Source organism: Schistocerca gregaria, chromosome 8, assembly GCF_023897955.1.
Source record: "Schistocerca gregaria isolate iqSchGreg1 chromosome 8, iqSchGreg1.2, whole genome shotgun sequence".
NCBI lineage: Eukaryota > Metazoa > Arthropoda > Insecta > Orthoptera > Acrididae > Schistocerca > Schistocerca gregaria.
The window spans coordinates 264,529,659-264,556,844 of NC_064927.1; the positions used below are offsets into that span (position 1 = coordinate 264,529,659).

General features: G+C 38.0%; 1 protein-coding gene and 1 non-coding gene across 2 annotated transcripts in view; both read left to right on the forward strand.

Annotated features, from left to right (window-relative positions):
• Positions 1 to 337: 337 nt before the first annotated feature.
• Positions 338 to 27,186, forward strand: part of LOC126284368 (deoxyribose-phosphate aldolase) — a 165,760-nt gene continuing 138,911 nt past the window's right edge. The window contains exon 1 of the mRNA XM_049983239.1: positions 338 to 504. Coding sequence (XP_049839196.1) covers positions 360 to 504 — 145 coding nt within the window. The 5' untranslated portion in view covers positions 338 to 359. The remainder of the gene's footprint in view (positions 505 to 27,186) is intronic.
• Positions 2,064 to 2,138, forward strand: Trnal-caa (transfer RNA leucine (anticodon CAA)). Its single transcript has one exon. It is a non-coding gene; the product is annotated as a tRNA-Leu (tRNA).

Consider the following 27,186-nt stretch of genomic DNA (forward strand, 5'->3'; position numbering starts at 1 on the left):
AACTGCAGCGTATCTAGTTTACCCTTCACATCTGCAGGAGTATCTAAATTAAATTTGAAATCTGTAGGAGCAAACAATAGTCCGTACCACTTTGCGCGCAACTGACATAACAAATGTGCGTGAAGATCGTCGTTTCGGCGTCGTTAATTCGTAATGGGTAGCCAGACTTTAATAGCATAAGAAAGATTGTGTTTCAGATCTCGCTATAGCTTTAATTCTGTAGCACATAATACCTAAATGAAATAGTGGATCGTATGTCTGCTAAAGAAATATTACACTGGCGCCAGCGAAGTTAGTATGCTTATTTACAATACGACATGCGCAAATATCTAATGCGTCAGAGAATCGACACTCATTCTATGTCAAACGTTTGCCGTGCACGCGATATGGATTCGTTGGGGCACAGTAGAATAGATAACTTAAGATCAGAATGGGAGGAAAGAAACGCGTTTCTTCTACCTTTCTCAATTATTGGAGATGCCCCAAATCTTGGTTGTCATTTAGGTGAGCACAACAATTTTATTGTGGCTTAATGACAAGGATGTGATAAGATATGATAGGCCTATCCTGGAACATTACTAAATAATCATAACTGCACTGTATTTGATCGAAGTATAAGTAAGCCCCTAAATAAAAAAGGAATGATGCTTACATTCGAAAAAAAATATAGTCTTACAGTATGACGTGGAAATAATCCTGTTCCCCCGCACGTGGTAGCCGCGCGGTATTGGGCCCATTGCCACGGTTCGCGCAGCTACACCCCGTCGGATGTTCGAGCCCTTACTCGGGTGTGTGTTTTTTACCCTTGTGTGTGTGTGTGTGTGTGTGTGTGTGTGTGTGTGTGTGTGTGTAATTTCAGCTCCCCACAAGTGGAGACAATATAATTTTATCCTTATTTGAACAGTCATATCGTCTATATAGAATAATAGCTTTTAAAAAATAATCAGTTCATGTTAATGTCACGCATATATTTAAAATGCAATGTTTTATTTCCAATAACATTGTTTAAAACACCTATGCGGCCAAGAACATTGAAACACTGTTGTGTTCAAACAAACATTCAGACTGACTATACTTCTGTCATTGCTTTCTATTTGTCTGTTTCTCACTGTTTAATCCTCAGTATCAGGAGACAGTTGTCCCAGCAGTGTCTCAGTAGTCCGCATGTATTTCACTATTCCTGATAGATTTGTCCCGAGAATATTCAGCAGCTTTGTTGATATTTAAAAAGTTTCTAACACCATCCTGCCTCAGTTCCACATTTTTTTAAATTTAATTATAAGTGAAGTATAAAAATAAATATTGATTACTTTCTAAAATCTAATGAACACTAAAACATTATTGTAATTTGATTTTTTTATATGAAACTGTTCCAGTTGCTGTCTGACCAACTAAATTTTAATTTTACATTGTTACTCTAAATCACGTACAGTAAATTCAGGGACAGCCCCTTTGAGAAGTTCGCAGTCAATTTTTTTGACCATCTCCTATTGCCTGACTTTTGATCCATCTCTAATGGCGTTCTAATCTACATAACATTGAAACCTAATCTTTCTTCCTTGTAATAAATGGGAATCTTTCACAGCTGAAATAGCAATTTTCAGGTGAAAATTTAAGAGCGTTTGTCCAATGACTTTTGCTTAAAGGATAGATCAGCATTATTACACAACAAAGAAAACTAATATTAAGCTTCTGTTAAGTTTGGAAGGTAGGATACGAGGTACTGGCAGAAGTAAAGCTGTGAGGACGGGGTGTGAGTCTTGCTTGAGTAGCTCAGTTGGTAGAGCACTTGCTCGCGGAAGGCAAAGGTCCCGAGTTTGAGTCTCGGTCCGGCACACAGTTTTAACCTGCCAGGAAAGTTTCATATCAGCGCACACTACGCTGCAGAGTGAAAATCTCATTCTGGAAACATCCCCCAGGCTGTGGCTAAGCCATGTCTCCGCAATATCCTTTCTTTCAGAAGTGCTAGTTCTGCAAGTTTTGCCGGAGAGCTTCTGTGAAATTGGGAAGGTAGGAGATGAGGTACTGACAGAAGTAAAGCTGTGAGGATGGGGCGTGAGTCGTGCTTGGGTAGCTCAGTTGGTAGAGCACTTGCCCGCAAAAGGCAAAGGTCCCGAGTTCGAGTCTCGGTCCGGCACACAGTTTTAATCTGCCAGGAAAGTTTCATATCAGTGCACACTCCGCTGCAGAGTGAAAATCTCCTTCTGGAATATGAATTCTCCTTCAGTTCAGTTAGTAACCTTTAATACTGCTCTGCCTTCACAAAGGTTTGAAGTCTCCATTAAAATATTTATCATTCTCTCATTACAGTCGATTTGTTATTTTAATGTGACTGCAAAATAGGAGGCTGTTCATTCTGTGTTGACTACACATTACTGAGAAAAATCATTTCTGTTCTGGCACTTGGGTCCACTGTAGTAAACTATTATTCTATGATTGTGTCCTTTATATATATTGGAATATATGAAGCTTGCTTTTCAGCAGCTGTTGAGCAGATTCAGTATGACTGTTGTGCCTTTGCAGCATTTGCTCGTAGGTTAGTGGAATCAGCTAGATAAAAATCATATGTCAGAAAAATATTTCAATATTTTGATATCTTAGTTGGAAAAATTTATGAACTGACTTTCTTCATCCTTTCCCTTTCTTGGTGGTGAGGCCAAGAATTAAAAGCTTTGTATTAAATCTTTGAAATTTGGGGCATGCAGTCATGCAAACTCCAGCTTTTACAGTGACATTTGAAGGACCTGTCTTCTGGATGTCCGCAGAGTGAATGGCAGGAAAATACATGGGTAAAATATCTGAAAAAATTAAGTTTGCATGACTGTTCATCCCAGATTTTCATTTATTATTCATTATGTTGTGAAAAGCTTAAAATAAGCAACATCGTCTTTTTCTAACTTTTTACAGTAAATACAAATTTATTTTTGTATGTATTGCTTAGCTTTGGTACATCACAACTGGTGTCTGTTAACATGTCTTTCATAGCACTATCAGTAGACGTTTGCCTATTACACTTATATTTCTGTACTAGCAAAGAAGTTGACTACATAGCTATGTAAAATAACCTCAAATGCAAAAGATGCAACATTCCAAGATATCACACTAACAACCAAAGAGTTTCTTAGTAAGGCAAATGACTACACCAGTGTACATAATAAAATACTGGTGTGTAAGAGTCCCAGTGTCCTTCACCATGTGGATACCACACAAAGGACTGAGGTATACATAAATACCTCAGCTAATTGAAAGCTTAGTGTACAGTGTGTTTAGTTCAGTAATGAAACAACTTGGCATGTAAATTACACTTAATACTGTCTTTCTTGTTATGACTCTGCGAGCACCTTCTTGAAGTCTAAATCCAGATGATACTAGAAAGACCAATGTACAAAAACTACCAGGTTTTATTGCATCTAACACTCATTTGGGATGAATAACTTTTAAACAACAATAAGTCCCCATTTTAAAATTCAGAATCCCCTCCCCCCTTTTTTTCCAAGTCAAAATACTGCTTATTCTGAGCCAGATTGAGTTTCCACCTAAATGGAAAACAATGTATGAATATCCAGAAATTTTTCCGTTTCACTCCTGTTGACGATTATTATGTGATAGCGTAACTCACAGAAAGAGTTTACACTCAGCATGCTGTGAAATGTGCACTGTTGTGAAACTTCCTGGCAGATTAAACTTGTGTGCCAAATTGGAACTCGAAACTGGGGACTACCTTTTTTTGGGCAATACTCTTAACCGAGTGACCTATCTAGGTATGACTTGCAGCATGTCCTCATAGCTTGACTTCTCCCCATCTCTCTCTTCTTGTTGTTGTTGTTGTTGTTGTTGTTGTTGTTGTTGTTGTTACTGTCATCAGGGTTTCCTTCCATTGAAGCTGGGTAGGAACTTGGTGAACGATATGCCTCCATTGATTTCTGTCCTGGTATAGCTTTTCCCTCTCCACTACATCCCATGTTATTCCTCTCCTCTTGAGATCTTCCTTAACCTGGTCTGTCCATCTCTTTTTAGGCCACTCAACTGGTCTTCTTCCTGGCGCCTCCATCTCCAAATACTGGTGTGGAGTTGGAGTCGGGTGTATTTGCTTCACATGACCAAACCACACCGATCTCAAGTGCTCATCCTCTGCTCTGTAGTCAATGTCACCTACATGTATCCCCTTAAATAATTATTCCTGACTCTCTCTCTCTCCTAGGTTTTGGTAGAGCTGACCTAAGGAACTTCATTTCACATGCTTGCATTTGACTTTATTGTCTCTTATTTATGACACAGGCCTCTAGACTATACATCATGATCAGCAGGAGATAAGTTTTATACATGGTCTGTTTGGCTCTTAGAGGGACTTCCTTGTCCAAGGTTAGATTTTGTACCTGGTGGAAGAAGCTAGATCCTTTTGTTATTCTGTTTAAGACTTCTAGCTTGGAACTTCCATCAGCTGATATGATGCTACCCAGGTAATTGAAGCTTTTCACATATTCAACCTTCTCCCCCTCCAGCATGTTGTTACAAGGTGTGGGTGTCGTGCTCATCTTCATTGCCACTGTCTTGTTCCTACTCTCAGTTAACTTGACTTTTTAAAATGTTGTGTTCCAGTAATCTAGTCTCCTTTGAATTTCCATTTCCGTCTCTTCCCAAATGACGATATCATCAGCAAAAACAAAAGCATTGAGATCTTCATTTTCTTCTTCCTTGATTTCTTTCATGATTGTGTCCATAAGTGTAATGAAGACTCCTACTTATACACTGCTCTCACAACCATTGTACAGCATCTGGACTTTTTTAATTAATGAATCAGGAACATTGTTTTCTCAAGCGTTCCCATATTTTATCCCTTGGTACAATGTCGTATGCTTGTTCCAAATGCACGAATACTACTATCAAGTCCTTTCTTTTTTTTCCCAATACTTCTCCATTAACTGATAGTGGGAGAAAATGAGATCTATTGTTCCCTTATTACTTCTGAACCCATGCTGCTGTTCCTCTAATTGCTGTTCTAGAATTTTCCACAATGTATGACCTTTTCCATTTTCTGAAGGCAGTGTGATAACAGTGTGATTCTTCGGCAGTTGGTGCATTTCTTTCTACTACCTTTCTTGAACAGTAGTATTATAATTCCTTTTTTCCATTCATCTGGCACTTTGTTTTCTTTCCATATCACCCCCAGCACCCACTGTAACCATTTTATTCCATGGATTAATCATATCCACTGTCAGCTCATCTACTCCAGCCGCCTTCCCACTTTTCATCTGTCTCACGGAATTCTCAGTTTCTAACCAAGAGATTGGATCCTGCTCCTCCTCTAATTCAGTGACTTTGGTGTCAGTTTCTTGTGAACCTTCCCCATTCAGTAAGATTTCAAAATAATTCTTCATCTCATCTCTGATACCTTCCATGCCCCTAATAATATGCCAATCCTTTGACTCAATTGCTTTTGTGTGTTCTCCATCAGATCTTTTAATTTTCAATAACCCATATAGCAGTTTTTGGTTCGCTTTGCTATCCTACACTAGTTTCTGGGTGAATATTTCCCAACTTTTCTCCTTTTTTTCTTTCACAATTCTCTTTGCTTGGAGTTTCTTTTGTCAGTAATCCTTCTGCACTGTTGTCACCTTGCGTTCATCTTTTGGCACAAGCCCCTGGTTCTGATTTCTTTTTCAAACTCCATGTTTTTCTTTGCCATATTACTTTTTTTTTTAAATTGCATCTTTTACCATGTCATTCCACCAACTAGTTTCTTTGTCTTTCACTTTACTCTTTGTTTTGCTGCATATCTGCACAGCACCGTTAACTACTAATGTTTTAAGTAGTTTCTACCCTTCCTCTACACTACTGCTTTCAGTTTGTGGCAATTTTTGTGCTACTAGATTTTGTAAACTTTTCGTATTTTCTTCTTCTTTCAATTTCCACTCCTTAATTTTTGGCATTCTTTGTACAGCATTCAAACTCTTCATCTTATAATTTAGATCACCTACTAGTTACCTGTGGTCACTGTCCAAGTACTCACTTGGTATGACTTTAGAGTCCCTTACTTTTCCTCCAATTAATTTGTCTGTTAATATATAGTCTATAACTGTCTTAGATTTGCCAGCCCACCCATATCTAATAATCTTGTGGCTATCTTGTTTCTTGAAGAATGTATTCTTCACTAACAGATGGTTTTTTATGCACAGATTTAGAATTTCTTCACCTTCAACATTTCGTCTTCCGTATCCAAAAGGGCCTATCACCACCTCATATCCATTTCTATCCATGCCAATCTGAGCATTCAGATCCCCAATTATCATAATATTATCTTCTCTTACTTGGTCTTCCAGTTATTCAAGGACTTTTGTTTTTTCTTCCTCACTGCACCCTTGCTGAGGTGCGTACACTTGGAGTACAGCAGAACTATTCTTTTTAAAGTTCCCTCTTGCTCTAATTATCCTTTCACTTAACAAAGCTCATATCAGTAACTGGTTCAATGTCTTTGTGAATCACAAATCCCATTCCATTTTTTGCCTCTCTGTTGTGACCATGCCAGTATAATGTGTACCCACCTCTCAGTAATTTAGAGTTTTTTCCCTTCCACGTGGTCTCACTCAATCCAAGGATATGAATCTTTATCCTCTTCATCATGTATCAAATCTCTTCGTTATTTCCTGTCAAGGTTATCACATTTAATGTTCCCACTCTCAACTTGTTTTTGCATTTTTGTTGGGTTCTGAACTGTGCCCAAAATAGAGTATTCAGTCTTTTTATGAAGGCTATATGTTCATCCATTACCAAGCTGCCCATAGGAGCTGGTCTAATACCCTGGGCAAGGATTTTGTTGCCAATTCCCTACACATAAACATGACAGCAGTATAATGCTACTCAGCTCTCCCCAGTCATCTTAAGCATGCCTCTTCCACCTGATGCACGGCATAATCGCAAGATTAATTTAAAACCAATGATGACTTGCTGAGCCTATGTTCAGTCTACCATGACAGAGCTGTGGTAGTATACCTGTGAGAACACAGTCGTGCTATGTTGCAGGTTTTGTACATCTATACTTGATTCTAAACACATCAGTAGCAAAAAGAAAACATCATTTTCATGTGACGTGTAAGCTGCCACAGAAATAACTGTGCCTGGTAGAGTAGGCATTTGCATACTGCACAATAATATGACAAACTGCAGAGAAGGAGATTACCTTGGTGCAGCCCTAAGGTGCTAAAAGTTAATTCCATCAGGCAATTTGAGGATTGTTTTGGGAGGTTTTCCACATTCATCTAGTCATATATTGGCCCTGAGAAATGCATTTAGTTCACCTTCAGTTGTGCCAATTGACACAAAAAATAGAAATCATGCAACTAATCGAAGTAATCCATTATGGGAACAGATGTGAAGTTTTTAAGCAAACAAAGTGTTATAGAAGATATCACAGTTGAATAAGCCTCCTTAAAAATTTATGCCCTGTTTCTCCAATGCAAGGGGTATTGATGTAGCATTTTTATTGACAGCCAGCAGGATTTTTGCAACCTTTCTGCTTAGTTTTTCTTTTTCAGGTATTTGGTTTCAACCCAAGGGTGCAATGAAAAATTATTTTTGTGTATATTTTCTTGCTTTATTTCATAGCTTGTTGGGTTTAATCATATGGGGGTGTATTTTCATGTCATTGAATCAAAAATTGCCATCCATATACATATTAATGCCATAAAAAGCTATACTTTGCATATACTATTGAAATATGCTTATCGTTTAGCTACCAAAGTAGTCTACCTTAAGAATACTAAATAGATAACTATCCCTGTTTTGAGACAGAATATTGTCAAGAATACTGTCAAATAGTTCTTGTTATAGAGGTATTACATGTTTGCAAATTTGCTGAATCAGTTGCGTCAAATCTAGTAAGCTTTAAATCATGTCCAGTCTTGGACGACCACACCATGATTATAAAGTAGGAATGTTCACCTCACTTTCATGGCAAAGGACCACATAAATTGCAAAATAAATTGTCTTTGGTTGGCAATATTTGATACAGGCACCTCCTTTGTACATGCATCTTTGGAGGATGGTTAGTCAGACTGAACATATTTAGGATTATTATACAAAATTTTATTTTGAATTATCAGCCACACCTTTCAAACACTTTTCCAGCTCCACTTCTTATATCTGTGCAGTACCTGTTATGATCTGTTTCAGCAGTATCACACCACCCTTTCCTTCTTTAGTGGTAAACATAGTTATACAAGCCATCCAGGCAACCAATGAGAAACATGTTACGTGTGCAGTTGCTGGCTGCATCATGGATGGCAGAGGGCAGGTACACACATTCTTGTGCTTGAGTGTTCTTACAGAGCAGACAGCTTTTACTTTTCAACAGACTGGATGGCTTAGGTCACCAGTCTCTGACTCTGTTCTACAGGACAGACTACCATATACCGCAAATGTGAATGGATTCCTCCCATGCTTCCTATTTCTTTATTTTATTTGACCACCTGGCAGTCATCCTCTATACCACCTTAGGTGATCCATCTGTAGCCTGTACTTCCGGAATATAACAAAAATTCAGTCCATTTCACTCTCTCATCTCGATTAGTGACTTCCAATATCCATCCTTCAACATCCTGATCAGGGCACCACTAATGTTTCTTTACAAATAATTTTTGATTTTGACAGAACACTGAAGTCATAGATGGATTTTGCATCTTCCACGATAAAAAGATCCCATATGAAATCTGCACCAAACCAGTGTTTCTTCATTCACTTCTACATCTATACTGATACTCTGCAAATCACAACCAAGTGCCTGGCAGAGGGTTCATTGAACCACCTTCACAATAATTCTCTATTATTCCAATCTCAAACAGTGCACAGAAAAAAAATGAACACCTATATCTTTGCATGCAAGCTCTGATTTCTCTTATTTTATTATGATGACCATTTCTTTCTATGTAGGTTGGCACCAACAAAATATTTTCGCATTCGGAGGATTAAGATGCTGAAGAAGATTCAGCCACAGCGAAAAATGCCTTTGTTTTAAAGATGTCCACCCCAAATCCTGTATCATGTCAGTTACACTCTGTCCCCTGTTCCTTCATAATACAAAAGGTGCTGATCTTCTTGAACTTTCTTGTTGTACTATGTTAATCCTGTCTGGTAAGGATTCCACATCGCACAGCAGTGCTCTGAAAGGGTATGGAGAAGTGTAATGTAGCCTGTATCTTTAGTAGATCTGTCGAATCTTTCTAAGTTTTCTTCCAATAAAATTCAGTCTTTGGTTCAACTTCCTCACAACATTTTGTATGTGTTTTTTCCAATTTAAGTTGTTTGTAATTGTAATTCCTAGATATTATTTGGAATTTACAACCTTTTGATTTGACTGACTTATCGTGTAAACGAAGTTTAGCGAATGACTTTTAGCACTCATGTGAATGACCTCACACTTTTCATTGTTTAGGGTCATTTGCCAATTTTTGCACCATACAGATATCTTTCCTAGATCTGTTTGCAATTTGTTTTGATCCTGTAATGACTTACTAGAAGATAAATGACAGCATCATCTGCATATAACCTAAGACAGCTGCTCAGATTGTATCATATATCATTTATATGGGTAAGGAATAGTAGAAGGCCAGTAACACTATCTTAGGGAATACCAGAAATCACTTGTATCATATTCAGTGACTTTTCCATCTTCTGATTGTAATTCCATTCAGTATTATTTACTGTTCTGTTGAAAAACAGTACGCCATCATCAAAGAAATAATGCATGTTGATTATTTCTTGATTGCTAATTTCTTAGCCGTTCTGTCATTTCTAACCACGCCGTGCCACACTCTTACAAGCAAACCAATTTTATCTATCTTTTTACATTGGAAAGTCTCTGCCAGCTTTGGTATTTGCATAAAGTTCCTTTGATTATCTTAGCAGCAGAGCTATGATTGCATTTTGGCAACAGTTTATATGTACAATTTCAAAACCATATAAGTGAAACAACAAAGCCAGCCTATTCACTTGAGCATGTAGAAAATAACATCAGGGAAGTAAGTGGTCAGTAAAGAAGCTAGAATGATGACTGGCCAGCTAGTAATGAAATTTCTTAAATGCTCAGACACTTACAAATGCCTCCTGTTCTACAACTGAGTGCACTCTTTCACAAGTGTATACTGCCTCGCCCTAACAAACCCAATCACATAAGCACTTAGTATTCTGTTGCCCAACCACTGCTGACGTAAGCAGGCTCCCAAAGCAACATTTAAAGCATATATTGTTTCGCTAAAATCATTCACATAGCAGGGTTAATGTAATTTTTTTGAGGTAACAAGCTTTGCTTTAATTCTAACCTAGGCAACATTGTACCAGTCAGCCCAAGACCACTACACGGTTTTCTTCAACATTCATGTGCTGTACTGTTTAACACTTAACTTGAAGCACACTGCTTACAAAAACTACTTGGGCTCAGGAAAGACTTTAGCTGTCACTTTGAGTTAAAACACGATGAACTTTTTATGTCACTAATCTCATGTTTTTTTTTTTTTTGTGCATTTATTTATGTGCCTTTGTTAATTGTCTAGAATGTAGGTGATTAATATGGATGAAAATTTTTTTCAGAACATGTTATGATAGAAGTAATAAATAATTGACATAACAGTATGAATTAGGATAGACTGTTACTTGCCCACAGAGGAGGCACTGAAAAGCAGACAGTGACATTCAAAAATAGAGTGTTGGACATTTCTGAGCTGTTGAACATTTCTGAGCTGTTGGAGAGCCCTTCATCAGATGAAAGTAAAATAAAAGAACCACACTCACACACACATGGCCACTGTCGTCTCCAGGTACCATGGCCCCACTGGTGTGACTATCAATGGCTGGAGAGGGTACTGGGAGTTCACAGAAGTGGTGTGTGGTGGGGAGAAGTAGCAAAGCAAGGGTGGGGGAAAATACTGTAGTGCAGTGCTGACTGTGGAGCATTCAGGGGTGTGATGGGGGACAAGATGGTGAGCTCTGCCAGGAGCAGCATTGGGAGAGCTGTGCTGGAAGGGGAGGAGGGGGGGGGGGGATAGAGAAAGGGAAAGGACTATGCAGGTGAGCTGGGGTTGTGAGAGTGAGGTTGGGGTCAAAGCAGGGAAGGGGATAGAGCCAGGGTCTGGTGCGTTTCAAAAAAGTTAGTTGTGAGGACACTAATGGCCATTAAAGTCATACACAATGTGTTTGGCTGCATGCCGGTGGCTATTTGCTGATGGCAGTTTGTGCAAACAGACAGTAGTTGGAGCTGAGTTGACAGACTAAGTGACTGCTTTCACAGGTGGTCTTGTGTTTGATGGGATGGGAAGTGCCTGTGACACAACTGCAGTAGGTGGTAGTGGGAGTATGCATGGGACAGGTATTGCAACCAGATATTCTACAGGCTTATGAGCCTGTAACTTGTGGTCTAGTGGTTTGTGTCACTACCTCTACATTGCATGGTTCTGGGTTCAATTCTCAGCTGGGTTGGAGATTTTCTTTGTTCAGGGGCTGGATGTTTATGCTATCCTAATCATTTTATTTAGTCTTCACACAAAAATGCACAGGTCACATAAGTTACACCATATAGGAAACAAAACAGCTCCAGGGGTGTATGATGACATGTGTCTGTTACATATTTGCGAGCGTGTGGGGGAAGAATTTGGTGGCAGGGATGGAATAGTACTGAACAATGATATTGCATAGGTTGGTGATGAAATACTGCACTACTGAATAAAGCCGTGTATTGGATTCTACAATATTGTATACTGATATAACTACAACACAAATTTGCATGCTCATGTGTTGGCAAATGAAACCCATAAATAAAGAAGTATGTATGACAACACTATCCTTGATACTTCTGCTTACATAATTTTATAATGTAATCCAGTACCCAATACACAGTCCTCATTGAATGACTGTAAAGGGATATAGACTTGGAGCAATGAATGGCAGATTGCTCTAAATATGTAAAAATGTAAGTTAATGCAGATGTGTAGGAAAAACAACCCTGTAATGTTTGAATAAGGCGTTGTTAATGTGTTACTTAACATGGTCACAATAATTAAATATCTTGCTGTAACGTTGCAGTGTGATATGAAATGGAATGAGCATGTCAGGCTGGTAGTCGGGAAGGCAAAAATCTTGACTTTGTTTTATTGGGAGAATTTTGGGAAAGTGTAGCTTATTTATAAAGGAGACTACATATGGAATGCTAGTGCGGCCCTTTCTTGAGTGTTCCTGATCCCCACCTGGTTGGATTGAAGAAAGACATTTAAGCAATACAGTGACATACTGCTAGGTTTGTTACCGATAGGTTGGTCAGCAGAAAAGTATTTCAGAAATGCTTTGTGAACTCAAATGGGAATCCCTGGAGGGAAGACTATGCCCTTCTCATGAAGTACTATTTTGGAAATTTACAGAACACGCAGCTGAATGCAGATCACTTCTCTGCTGCCAATGTACATTTCAATTGAGGACAAGACGTAAGATAAGAGAAATTAGGGCTCATGTGGAGGATATAGACACTCATTTTTCCTTCACTCTATTTGCATGTGGAACAGGAAAGGCGATGACAAGTAACAGTATGTGGTACCCTCCACAATGCACCATACAGTGACTTGCAGACTATGTATGTAGATGAAGATATATTCTCAAGGACTGATAATAAATGTAATGTTTCTGATGATCAGTAATTACAACTACGTTTGTGACATCTGCATATCTAAGGATAATATCTTGAGAAGCAATTTAACTGCTTTCTGAGGTGCAATATAAAGTTTATACAGTTTACACCATGTTCAGCAAGAACTTTCATGTTTGTAGTAGTAGTACTAGCAGCTTGGCACTCTGGAAAGTTTCCAAAAAAGGTCGGGAGAATGGTGAGCAGACTAAATGCCCCTCTGAACTGTGTCTGCATGATCGCCAGTACACTTGCTTTGGGCCTGATGAAAAAGTTTATTTTAATCGCTTTGGGTAGTAGCAGCAAGATATCAACATACAAAGTTAAACACAATGCTTTGAGTTATTATTGTTGGCTGTTGTAAAGAGGTTTCAGATTGATGTCCCAGGATGGAGGCTCAAGGTTTGCATTCTTTAGTGACTGCTTTTTTCAGATTGCTATTGCTACATGGCAGAGTAACTGCTCTATGTGCTCAGTAGTCTAGACCCGGACACTTAAGATGACTCAGCTCACACATAAAGCAAGCCACCAAGAATTTGAAAGGCACCAGGTATATTGTTCACAATTGCAACAACACATTGGGCTTGGGAATCATGGGCAACTCTAAAATGTGATTAGTTGCATCTTCAGTGCATTTCCAATTTTTAAAGCCATGTGGAGTATTATCCATTCCATATGAAGTTTTGTAATTTGCACGTTTTCAGACATTTCACAAGAACATTTATATCACAAAGAATATGTAGGATTTTGGTTGGGTAGGCTCTTTATTGTCCCCCATTTTGAAGATTATTACACCTGCAGGTTCCACAATGCTTGGTAACTTTCTTGCATAATACTCTAATTGTAAATCCTGTTGCAAGTGGGAGTGATGGCAGTTCCTAAGTATTTCAATTTCTAGACCACTCATTAGTTACTACATCGTAGCTAATTATATGTGGGCTGAGCTGGTGGCTAGCATATTATGAATGTGATAAAGCCTAGATAGCTATTCTAAGTAAATTGGATATAAGATGTGAACTGTGTGTCAGTGTTAGCAGTAGAAAGAAGGGACACACACACACAAGAGTACAGACTCAAGTGCAAAACAAAAGTAAATACCATTGTCATTTAGGATGATATAGTCTAAAATGACAGTACATCTCAGGTACTCATTGGGAAAAATACTGAACAATGCAATATATCAAGAATGTCACCCATTCCATTTTATCATTATTCTGTAATGCCTAGTAGAGTGTTCTTTCAACAAGAATGTTATTTCTTACACTTCTTGCGTTACCCAATCCACCCACTACCATGTTTACAATCTTTCCTGTACAGTACGATCAAGGGTCCTCTGCCACTAAGCATTTAGTGGGGTTGGAGAAGTGATGTCTGATCTGGCGTGCATTACTGCTGGTATTCCTAGGCCATTTTGCCAATAGTGTGAGACACATGACTTTTGACACCTTTATGATCATGTGCATACATGATACCTGGACAGCATTGTTGCCAGAGGCAGCTATACAAACTATTGAAATTGTTGTCCAAGACAGATTGCCCATCACGAAAAAACCAAGTGATTTTGGTAATATACAATGTACAACTTCTGTGTAAGTGAATAAAACTTCATTACTGTGAGGTCACTGATGTACAGCTACTTACAGTTTTAGGCCATGTTGCATTCCTCATTTATAATTACAATTCTCTTGTGGTTAAGAGGCTAAACTGGGAGAAGGAAGAGTGTTTAAATCCAGTCCAAGTCATTAATCTAGTTATTGTTGGAACAGTAGAGTGCAATCTTCCTAACATAGTTTAATTGCTTTTGGGATTTATTTAAAGTGAAATTTGCAGACACTATGTAAATACTCACTGATGATGGTCCAGAAAGGCAGAACATTATTAAGTACAAATAAAAGAAAATAGAGACATGGAGGAAAAAGGAGAAAGAGCTACACCACTTAAAATCTTATGTAATTTTAAGCAAGGTAGAACTGTCTTCAATCACTAGCTACATATTCAACAGAAATCAATAGTCTTGGTCAAAAATAGAAATTAAATATACTAGTTTTCAGAGGAGTTCAACAGGGCTCAGCTCTTAGATCATTTCTGTCCTTGCTGTGGGGCAGGGTTTTGCTGTCTGTGCAGACTGCACATTAAAATTCTCCTACCTCAGAACAACACCTGCTCAATGTCCCTTCACTCGACAACTTAGATACTTGTAAAATGATGTAAAAGCAGCGTTGATAAAAAAACACCATCCAAAATTTCACACAAAAAATGTTTTATTGTCCTTATAGCCAAAGAAACGGTACTATCCAGTCCACATTTAAACTATTGGCTATTTTCTTCCAGATCACAATTCACACACACATTTCATACGCACAGCAGGCAAAAATCTGTCCAGACCCAACCAGAATTAAACATTGTTTTCACAGTCATTAATTTCACCACTAATTTGAGTTGTTACATTCAGTCCTTCTTGTAGATTTCTGAAAAAGAAATTGCTCACCAAGAATGCTCAGTGGATGCTATGAAGGCCAAATTTTCACACACAAATATGTTACCAACAAAACGATTCCAAAATTTCCAAACTTCGCAAAACTGTCTGTAAATGCAACTGCTATTATGGCCATGCAATCTGGACGCGAGAAGGAAGTATTTCTTCAATTTACACATTATTTTGACTCGCACTAGTAACATGACCGTCCGCATTCCAAGCTAGCGAGTGACTCTTCTTCTTGCAGACTCACTCCCAGCAGGAACCATCTCAGTTCTGATAGGCTGATCATACTTGCTGCCAATCAGAATGCTCGCTCATGATCATACTCACACCAAAACTGGCCTGCACCAATCCTTATACACAGATGAATTCATGTCATTCTGACATACAAATATTAAAGTAATGTTTAATAAACAAAAACCAAAATATTCTTTAGATACAGATTTTACTTCAGCTGACTTTCTGGCTGCTCTGTTACGATGGCAATCACACCTAGATATACGTCATAAGCAAAGTAGGTAAGTTCCCTAACATCATTTTCCCATGACAGGCTCATGTAACTCTTGCAGGTTGCTTAAGACAGAATGTAATGCAACATATAAATCTGACAAATGTCCAACATACACTCTCTCATGTACTCACATTTATTCCCACAGCAGTATTAGACACAATAATTTTGTCTGATTTTTATATTACGAAAACGTAAAATAAAGTTCTAATATGAAAATTCCAGTTAATTAATTCTGCACACTGAGTGTTCTGTTTATGTTTTCGAATTATACCAAAAGTTAAACTATTATATTTTCAAACTATTATATTTTCAAACTGAATTTAGCTCCCTAAGTGTCAATTTTGGACTTTTTTTTTTTAATAATTTTTTTCCTCCGAAACTATGATAGTTACAATGTTGAAATTTGTATACAATCTTCTCCTGACTAACAGAAGGTAGTGTACCCATTTTGAAAATTACTGAATAATATTTAACATCATAGGTGGCATGAACATACAGTCACTCCAAGTGACACAGGAGCCGTTCTCACGCTGCAGTAACAGCATATGTATATGACTCATAGGTAGGACACAACTTGCGGTCCCCTTCACAGCCTCTGGCTACAATACTGCAGGCTGTACTGCAATGTAGCTTATTGCAATAATTGTTATCATGTATTAACTCGCAACATCACATACCCCTTAAGAACCTAAAATTTCTCCTGAGCATATTTTACGGCTCTTATTGCAAACAAAATCTGAATCTTTAACTATCATGACACTGTTAATCAAACTTTGTTATCCTCAGTTAACCAAATATCTAAACTTTGCCAGCATTGTATACAATTACATCGAATATCAAAGGATAGGACTAAATAGCACACAGTCAAATTAATTTACAGAAAATTTAAATCTTTCTCCAAATCACATTTTTCTCAAAATTAAATTAGCAAAATATTTTCATTGAACTTTTCTTGAAATTATAATCTTCTCTGAACAGAAGTTCTTAATCTTTCACTTTGACTTTAAGCAAAAATAGTAATTTTATTATGTTGCTTTATCAGCTTTCAAAAATTTACTAAAATGCAATTTATGCACTGTGTAGGGTGTCCTTTCCTGAAACTTTACAGAATATGTTCACATTGATATGGGGGTCATCTTTTTTTTTACCTAACCTTTCTCTGACAACACATTGGGGTTCTGATAACTGTCTCTGATGAATAAAATGGGTTCAGACCATTTCTAATCAACACTTACATATGGATCACATCATGGCTTGTCACTGAACTGCATAATTCCAGTTCTTAGTTACAGATTGGAGTTCTCTCTCTGTCTTGTATCGGGTTCTGTACAGTTTTTCCATACCTGCAAAATACATTTTGTCTAAGTATCCATGCTTAATATCTACATCCTATCCTAACACAAATATATACTTTACAGCAATTGCTGCTCTCAAATTCAAAAGCAAAGAACTCCATATAAATTTTGTGAAAACTTTACTGTTCTTTTTAAATTTACTTCTCTCATTTACACAAAGCTTTTTTATGAGACTAATTCATAGTTCATTAGAACCCAATATCTCATATGCAGTAGTTACATTCAGTATTAATCATCTCAGTAAGAAGTGAATTAATTGTCCCTCAAAAAATCAACAGTGCTCAGTATTGGCACTACTACTGAAATCTTTTTCCAAAATCTGTCTTAACCATTAAGCAAGTTACTGTTACAAATTCTGCTGACTCCCAAAAAACACTCTTTCTTAACTCTCTCTCAGAAAATCAAATTTACTGCTTGCCTTCTCACAAATAAGCTATTGTACACAAATAACAAAATACATCATCATAAAATATCCTGCAAAATTATCTCTCCCACCATCTGTGGCACTGAAAAACAGCATTATGGCACTGAAAAACAGCATTACACATTACATAAAAAAATACAAAATTACTGAACATTGAAAATCATTCAGTCCACCTCCTGCAGTCCTGCAGCTCCTTCTATATAAATCTTACAAAAAGAGAAAAACAATTTTATAAAGTCACTGAAATATTACTCACATCGTACATAATACTATTTACAAAGAACCTCTATTATATAGAAAAGGCCTCATAAAAATCTCTGATAAATATCCTAGCCATCATCTGTGGCTGTAGCAAAGTCTTCACATTTATCATATATACAAAATTTACCATATTGTGGTAACAGGCTGAATATCCTTTATGATGCCAGCTTCTGTGGCTCCCAGAAATACACCTTACACACACCTTTTATAAAGTATATCAATTATTGACGAATACTGCCAAGAGTCGTTGTATAAGAAACTTGAACATAACTCATGCCACCTCTTTGGCTCTGTACTTCTTGTAATTATGCAAGAAAATACAAAAAGTCCTTATAGTAAAGTACTGAAACTGCTAGCCAATTACTGTGACTCCTCATCATCTCATGATCAAATTACAACATATATATACTACATATAAAAAGGTCCTTATAGATAAACATTAAGCACAACTTATGCCAACTTGTGTGGGTCTCAAACCCATATTGTACACTACTTTCAAGAAAACATACATTACTGAAAATATTAAATACACTTAAGTCCACCTCTCTGTGTCTTTCAAGTCATCTCAAATACAAAACTTCTTTTTACCCTTTAGGCAGGCAATCCTGTTTTATCTCTGAACACATTACCTTCACAATAACATTTCTGCCAGTTACATAAAACTTCGGAAAAAATTAGACATATTAACCTCACCTCTGTGGCTTCAAAACACATCACATTTTAGACTTTACTTCCTTGAATAGGCCCTCTCTTGCCTTAAACACATTTCTTACACTGCAACGTCTTTACAGGCTACAAAAACTTTGGTATTACTCTTCATATTACTGTATAGTCACCTTAAAGTAATCATTTGTCACGAATTTGCAATTCTCTTTCATCTTCTGAGTCACTTCTTAGCTTCTACTGGGACACTAGCTCTCCATATACTTTATATTACTCTAGTACACTATTTACTGACAGGGAAGAAGGAAAGACGATAGTCAAAGTTCTGAATGAAGAAGAGGAAGATTGACAATACGAAAAGAAAAGGAAATAGTATTTGTGAATAACTCGAGTACCTAGTGTTCGTCAATCACTTGGCACTGCATAGAGTGCAACACCCTCTGACACTTCTTAATTACTGTTATTGATTGATTCTTCAGTATGTACCTTTTTAAATCAATAATGTTTCTTAAACCCAGTAATTTTTGTGGCTTTACATACTCAATCCTATAAGGTCCCACATATTCATCAATAAACTTTTTCATCTCAGCCGTAAACTTATTTGATTTCTCTTTGTTTTTCACAAGCACTAGGTCACTGATTTGAAAACTAGCTGGACTTGCCCTCGCATCATGTCTCCTTTTCCTCTTCTGTTCCATTGCCAATACAGTAGGATTAGGGAACTCTATCTGGTCAAATAAGGGGTTATTAGGTGTAGTCCCCCCACACATTAATTCTACTGGAGCAAAACCAGTGGCTTCATGTTTTAGATGGCTAATCATTTCTTTGAAATATTCTAAGTAATTGGTCCAAGCGGAATGCTTCTTGTGACAGTGTGTTCTACAGAGACGGCTTAGTTCTTTCATGATGCTTTCACTCATATTCCCCCGTGAAAAATAGGCAGAAATTTTTATGTGGTCTATGTTTCTTTTGCGTAAGCATTCTGCAAATCACTTAGAAATAAATTGTGGCCCATTATCAGATAATACTGCTTTCAGCACCCCAATGTTTACAAAATGGTCTCTCTCTAGTTTATTCACAATTACTTTAGCGTTGGCCTTTTTAATAGGATAAAATCTCACATACTTAATAAAACCATCTAGTAGCACAAGTACATACTCGCAACGTCCCCTTGAAACTGGCAAAGGGTCAAACAGGTCCACAGCTACTGAGTTTCCACTGAATACATTTGCTCCTGAATAATTATATTATTTGCTCTTACCTTTTGACATCTGTCACAAGATTTGAGTCTTTTCTGTACTCTTCCCCACATATTATCGAAAATTGCTGCCTCACCTTTCTACGATATATAAGTCGCTCTCAGGCATCCAACCCGTCAGTCGGCAAGACTCACCGGAGGAGAAACATCCATCTGAAGATGTCCAGCGTAGCTCTGGACGAAACGTTAGGAGCTGAAGAGTTTCATGGACCACGACCTTACATCCCAGAAGGTTTACCAGAAGAAACGTCATCCTGTTGTGAAAGCGTTCATACCACCTCACTTAACTTTGCAATGCATTTCCAGGCTACATAATGTCCATATTTCCCATGCATATAATTAGCAAGTAAGTCCATGTGTTGTTCTGGGAAACGAATACACCAGTTTTCATCAGTGTTCTTTCTTTGCCTAAAAATTATGTTCTTGTGTATCTGGTAATATTCTGTTAACTTAGGAAAATCAGGATGACCTAACCTACTTTTTACCAACTTAAGATTGTCATCTTGGTTTCCTTTCCGCCTGAGATTTTTACAAATACGTTTTATTGTTTCCTCTTCCTGTAACTGAATGACCGCCAGCAAAACTTCATCACAATCCTGTGTTCCTAAGAAATCTCCATCCTGCTTGTTCTCCTTTACATATCAAGATAATGCATCTGCCACAATTTTTTCAGAGCCTTTTGTGTGTTCTATGCAAAGATAAAATTGCTGAATATACATGGCCCACCTCCGAAGTCTGCTGTGTTTAAGTTGGTACATCTGTAGGTAAGTTAATGCACTATGGTCACTGAAAACTAAAACTTTATGGGCCAACAAGTATTGTTCAAATTTCTGTAAACCAAAAATGATTGCTAATGCTTCTAACTCTGAAATGCTGTAATTCTTTTCAGCTTGTTGCAATGACCGACTAGCAAAAGCTATTGTTTTATGTACCTGATTTTCTCCTACTGTTTCAATTTGAAATAATTCTACCCCCAGACAAAAACTACAGGCATCAGATCCAAGACAGAGGGCTTGGAAAAGTCAGGATGGTTTGAAATCTATTTACCAGTGCCTCTTTGAGTTCTTCAAATGCCCTTTGACACTCATTAGTCTACTTTTAGGGTACATTTTTCTTTAAGAGTTCCCTCAGACAAGGTGCATTAAATAACTAACCAGGTACAAATTTTTGATAAAATCCAAAAAGGCCAAACATAACTTTTAACTCTTTTCTTGTGGTTGGTGCTGCATAACCTCTAATGGCTTTTATCTTTTCTGGATCGGGCATGATCCCATTGCCACTAACAATATGTCCCAGAAATTTAATTTCTTTCTTCAGAAATTCTGTTTTGTCCAGTTTCAGTTTCATCCCCCCTTTTTTAATTTCATCTAATACTTTGTCTAACAACATACAGTGCTCTTTCCAAGTAGGAGTTGAGATTAATACATCGTCCACACAACCAGTAATTCTCCTAAGCAGTTGGTCTCCTAGAACCTGGGACATTGCCCAAACAAATGCACAAACACTAATGTTTAATCCAAAGGGCACAACTATATATTGATAACATATCCCCTCAAACAGGAAAGCTGTGTACTTTCAAGATTCTTTTGCCAAAGTTAGGTTCCAGTAACCGCATGTTACATCCATGGACGTAAAAAATGTAGCACCTTTAAATTTTTGTAATAATTCTTCTATGTTCTGAGGCCTATCACTTTCCGGTAATATAATTTTATTTAACGCTCGGCCATCTAAAACAAGCCTTGTGGAACTATCCTTTTTAGATACTACAACCAATGGGTTATTATATACAATAATTGCCCTCTCTATGATTCCCCATTCGAGCATTTTCTGAATCATATCTCAAACATGAACCATGGACCTTGCCGTTGGTGGGGAGGCTTGCGTGCCTCAACGATACAGATAGCCGTATCGTAGGTGCAACCACAATGGAGGGGTATCTGTTGAGAGGTCAGACAAACGTATGGTTCCTGAAGAGGGGCAGCAGCCTTTTCAGTAGTTGCAGAGGCAACAGTCTGGATGATTGACTGATCTGGCCCTGTAACACTAACCAAAATGGCCTTGTTGTTTTGGTACTGCAAACGCCTGAAAGCAAGGGGAAACTACAGGCGTAATTTTTCCCGAGGGCATGCAGCTTTACTGTATGATTAAATGAGGATGGCATCCTCTTTGGTAAAATATTCCGGAGGTAAGAGAGTCCCCCATTTGGATCTCCGGGCGGGGACGACTCAAGAGGACGTCGTTATCAGGAGAAAGAAAACTGGCGTTCTACGGATCGGAACGTGGAATGTCAGATCTCATAATCGGGCAGGTAGGATAGAAAATTTAAAAAGGGAAATGGATAGGTTTAAGTTAGATGTAGTGGGAATTAGTGAAGTTCGGTGGCAGGAGGAACAAGACCTTTGGTCAGGTGAATGCAGGGTTATAAATACAAATTCAAATAGGGGTAATGCAGGAGTAGGTGTAATAATGAATAAAAAAAAATAGGATTGCGGGTAAGCTACTACAAACAGCATAGTGAACGCATTATTGTGGCCAAGATCGACACAAAGCCTATGCCTACTACAGTAGTACATTTTATATGCCAACTAGCTCTGCAGATTATGAAGAAATTGATGAAATGTATGATGAGATAAAAGAAATTATTCACGTAGTGAAGGGAGACGAAAATTTAATAGTCATGGGTGACTGGAATTCGACAGTAGGAAAAGGAAGAGAAGGAAACGTAGTAGGTGAAGATGGATTGGGGCCAAGAAATGAAAGAGGAAGCCGCCTGGTAGAATTTTGCACAGAGCATAACTTAATCATAGTTAACACTCAAGAATCGTGAAAGGCTGTATATATGGAAGAACCCTGGAGATACTAGAAGGTTTCAGATAGATTATATAATGGTAAGACAGAGATTTAGGAACCAGGTTTTAAATTGTAAGACATTTCCAGGGGCAGATGTGGACTCTGACCACAATCTATTGGTTATGAACTGTAGATTAAAACTGAAGAAACTGCAAAAAGGTGGCAATTTAAGGTGATGGATCCTGGATAAACTGAAAGAACCAGAGGTTGTATGGAGTTTCAGGGAGAGCATAAGGGAACAATTGACAGGAATGGGGGAAAGAAATACAGTAGAAGAAGAATGGGTTGCGTTGAGGGATGAAATAGTGAAGGCAGCAGAGGATCAATTAGGTAAAATGACGAGGGCTAGTAGAAATCCTTGGGTAACAGAAGAGATACTGAATTTAATTGATGAAAGGAGAAAAAACAAAAATGCAGTAAGTGAAGCAGGCAAAAAGGAATACAAATGTCTCAAAAATGAGATTGACAGGAAGTGCAAAAATGCTGAGGGGGGATGGCTAGAGAACAAATGTAAGGATGTAGAGGCTTATCTCATGAGGGGTAAGGTAGATACTGCTTACAGGAAAATTAAAGAGACCTTTGGATAAAAGAGACCCACTTGCATGAATATCAAGAGCTCAGATGAAAACCCAGTTCTAAGCAAAGAAGGGAAAGCAGAAAGGTGGAAGGAGTATATAGAGGGTCTATACAGTTGCGATGTTCTTGAGGACAATATTGTGGAAATGGAAGAGGAGGTAGATGTAGATGAAATGGGAGATATTACATGAGGAGTTTGACAGAGCACTGAAAGACCTAAGTCGAAACAAGGCCCCGGGAGTAGACAACATTCCATTAGAACTACTGACAGCCTTGGGAGAGCTAGTCCCGACTGGTGAGCAAGATGTATGAGACAGGCGAAATTCCCTCAGACTTCAAGAAGAATATAATAATTCCAATTCCAAAGAAAGCAGGTGTTGACGGGTGTGAACATTACCAAACTATCAGTTTAATAAGTCAGTGCTGCAAAATACTAATGTGAATTCCTTACAGACGAATGGAAAAACTGGCAGAAGCTGACCTCAGGGAAGATCAGTTTGGATTCCGTAGAAATGTTGGAACACGTGAGGCAATACTGACCTTACGACTTATCTTAGAAGAAAGATTAAGGAAAGGCAAACCTACGTTTCTAGCATTTGTAGACTTAGAGAAAGCTTTTGACAATGTTGACTGGAATACTCTCTTTCAAATTCTAAAGGTGGCAGGGGTAAAATACAGGGAGCGAAAGGCTATTTACAAATTGTACAGAAACCAGATGGCAGTTATAAGAGTCGAGGGACAGGAAAGGGAAGCAGTGGTTGGGAAAGGAGTGAGACAGGGTTGTAGGCTCTCTATGATGTTATTCAATCTGTATATTGAGCAAGCAGTAAAGGAAACAAAAGAAAAATTTGGAGTAGAAATTAAAATGCATGGAGAAGAAATAAGAACTTTGAAGTTTGCTGATGACATTGTAATTCTGTCAGAGACAGCAAAGGACTTGGAAGAGCAGTTGAATAGAATGGACAGTGTCTTGAAAGGAAGGTATAAGATGAACATCAACGAAAGCAAAACGAGGATAATGGAATGTAGTCGAATTAAGTCGGGTGATGCCGAGGGAATTAGATTAGGAAATGAGACACTTAAAGTAGTAAAGGAGTTTTGCTATTTGGTGGGCAAAATAACTGATAATGGTTGAAGTAGAGAGGATATAAAATGTTGACTGGCAATGGCAAGGAAAGCGTTTCTGAAGAAGAAAAATTTGTTAAGATCGAGTATAGATTTAATTGTCAGGAAGTTGTATGGAGTGTAGCCATGTACGTTTATGTGCTGTACATGTACCTTCATGTTTCCACTTCACTATCACATTGGAAACAGTGGACCTAGTGATGTTTAGGAGTGTGGAAATCTCGCACACAGACGTATGACGCAAGTGACACCCAATCATCTGACAACATTTGAAGTCCGTGAGTTCCACAGAGTGCCCCATTCTACTCTCTCACAGTGTCTACTGACTACAGAGGTTGCTTATACAGAGTACCTGGCAGTAGGTGGCAGCACAATGCACCTAATATGAAAAACATACGCTTTTGGGGATGTGTGGATACTTTTAATCACATAGTGTGTTATTGTGTGTGTGTGTGTGTGTGTGTGTGTGTGTGTGTGTGTGTGTGTGTGTGTGTGTGTGTGTTACCTAGCATACTTCCTACTTCCTACTCATTCATTGCCCTAAATAAAAATGCAGTACATTTTGTGGGTGACACAGGGTTTTAACCTGTGCATCTGTAATATGAATTTGTTGGCCAATAGAGGAAGTGAAATAGTGTCTGGGTTTTTCTCACTGTTACCATTATGTATAATGTTGAATGGTTCTGTAGTCAACTTCTGTGCATCTTATGATTTTCATCAGTTAGCTCCCATGACGCTTGTCTTATATTATTGGCACTGATCTGTTTCTTTGCTGTTAGTCTACTTTCTAAAGTAGGCAACAGTTAACTGAAATAAGTCGAAGGAATACAAATGCAGTAGAGAATCAGATATATCAAGAAGACAAGGCCCATGTATACCCTTGCATGACACATGAGATATTGAATATGACTATATGAAGTAGGCAAAAGGAGATAAAAACATCTAAAAAGACATACAGATAGAATGTGGAAAATAATCAAACAGCTATGAGTAGAGGATAAATGAAAAGCTGCATTCATGAAAAGGGAAAGATAGATACCACCTATATGAAAACTGAAGCAATCTTGGGAGCAAGAATACTGGAAAAAGAAGTGAAAGGTGAAGGGAATATACAGAAGGGCTGTGCAAAGAAGATGAACTGGAAGACAATTCTATAAAACAGAGGAAGTGGTAAGTGAGGATGAGATGGGAGATATGATATTTGGATTAGCAGTTGACAGAGCATTGACAGACTTAAGTCAACATTTCTTCAGAATTGATATCTTTGGGAGAACTCCTTCTATGATTTTTACCCTCCACGCTACCCTCCAATACTAAAATGGTGATCCTCGATGTCTCAGAACATGTCCTACCAACCGATCCCTTCTTCTAGTCAAGTTGCGCCACAAGCTCATGTTCTCCCCAATTCTATTCAATACCTCCTCTTCAGTTATGTGATATACCCATCTAATCTTCAGCATTCTTCTGTAGCACCACATTTCGAAAGCTTTCTATTCTCTTCTTGTCGAAACTATTTATTGTCTACGTTTCACTTCCATACATGGCTACACTCCATACAACTTCCTGACACTTAAATTTATACTCGATGTTAACAAATTTTTCTTCTTCAGAAACGCTTTCCTTGCCATTGCCAGTCAACATTTTATATCCTCTTTACTTCAACCATCATCAGTTATTTTACTCCCCAAATAGCAAAACTCCTTTACTACTTTAAGTGTCTCATTTCCTAATCTGTTTCCCTCAGCATCATCTGACTCAATTAGACTACATTCCATTATCCTCGTTTTGCTTTCGTTGATGTTCATCTTATACCTTCCTTTCAAGACACTGTCCATTCTATTCAACTGCTCTTCAAAGTCCTTTGCTGTCTCTGACAGAATTACAATGTCATCGGCAAACCTCAAAGTTCTTATTTCTTCTCCATGCATTTTAATTTCTACTCCAAATTTTTATTTTGTTTCCTTTACCGCTTGCTCAATATTTAAATTGAATAGCATCGGGGAGAGGCTACAACCCTGACGCACTCCCTTCCCAACCACTGCTTCCCTTTCATGTCCCTCGACTCTTATAACTGCCATCTGGTTTCTGTACAAATTGTAAATAGCCTTTTGCTCCCTGTAATTTACCCCTGCCACCTTCAGAATTTGAAAAAAGAGTATTCCAGTCAACATTGTCAAAAACTTTCACTAAGTCTACAAATGCTAGAAACGTAGGTTTGCCTTTCCTTAATCTTTCTTCTAAGATAAGTCGTAAGGTCAGTATTGTCTCACGTGTTCCAGTATTTCTACGGAATTCAAACTGATCTTCCCCAAGGTCAGCTTCTACGAGTTTTTCCATTCATCTGTAAAGAATTCATGTTAGTATTTTGCAGCAGTGACTTATTAAGTCTGAGGGAATTTTGCCTGTCTCATACATCTTGCTCACCAGATGGTAGAGTTTAGTCAGGACTGGCTCTCCCAAGGCTGTCAGTCGTTCTAATGGAATGTTGTTTACTCCCGGGGCCTTTTCGGCTTAGGTTTTTCAGTGCTCTGTCAAACTCTTCACACATTATCATATCTCCCATTTCATCTTCATCTACATCCTATTCCATTTCCACACTATTGTCCTCAAGAACATCACAACTGTATAGGCCCTCCATATACTCCTTCCACTTTTCTGCTCTCCATTCTTTGCTTAGAACTGGGTTTCCATCTGAGTTCTTGATATTCATACAAGTGGTTCTCTTTTCTCCAAAGGTCTCTTTAATTTTCCTGTAAGCAGTATCTATCTTACCCCTAGTGATATAAGCCTCTACATCCTTACATTTATCCTCTAGCCATCTCTGCTTAGCCATTTTACACTTCCTGTCGATCTCATTTTTAAGATGTTTGTATTCCTTTTTGCCTGCTTCATTTACTGCATTTTCTCCTTTCATCAATTAAATTCAGTATCTCTTCTGTTACCCAAGGATTTCTACTAGCCCTAGTCTTTTTACCTACTTGATCCTCTGCTGCCTTCACTATTTCATCCCTCAAAGCTACCCA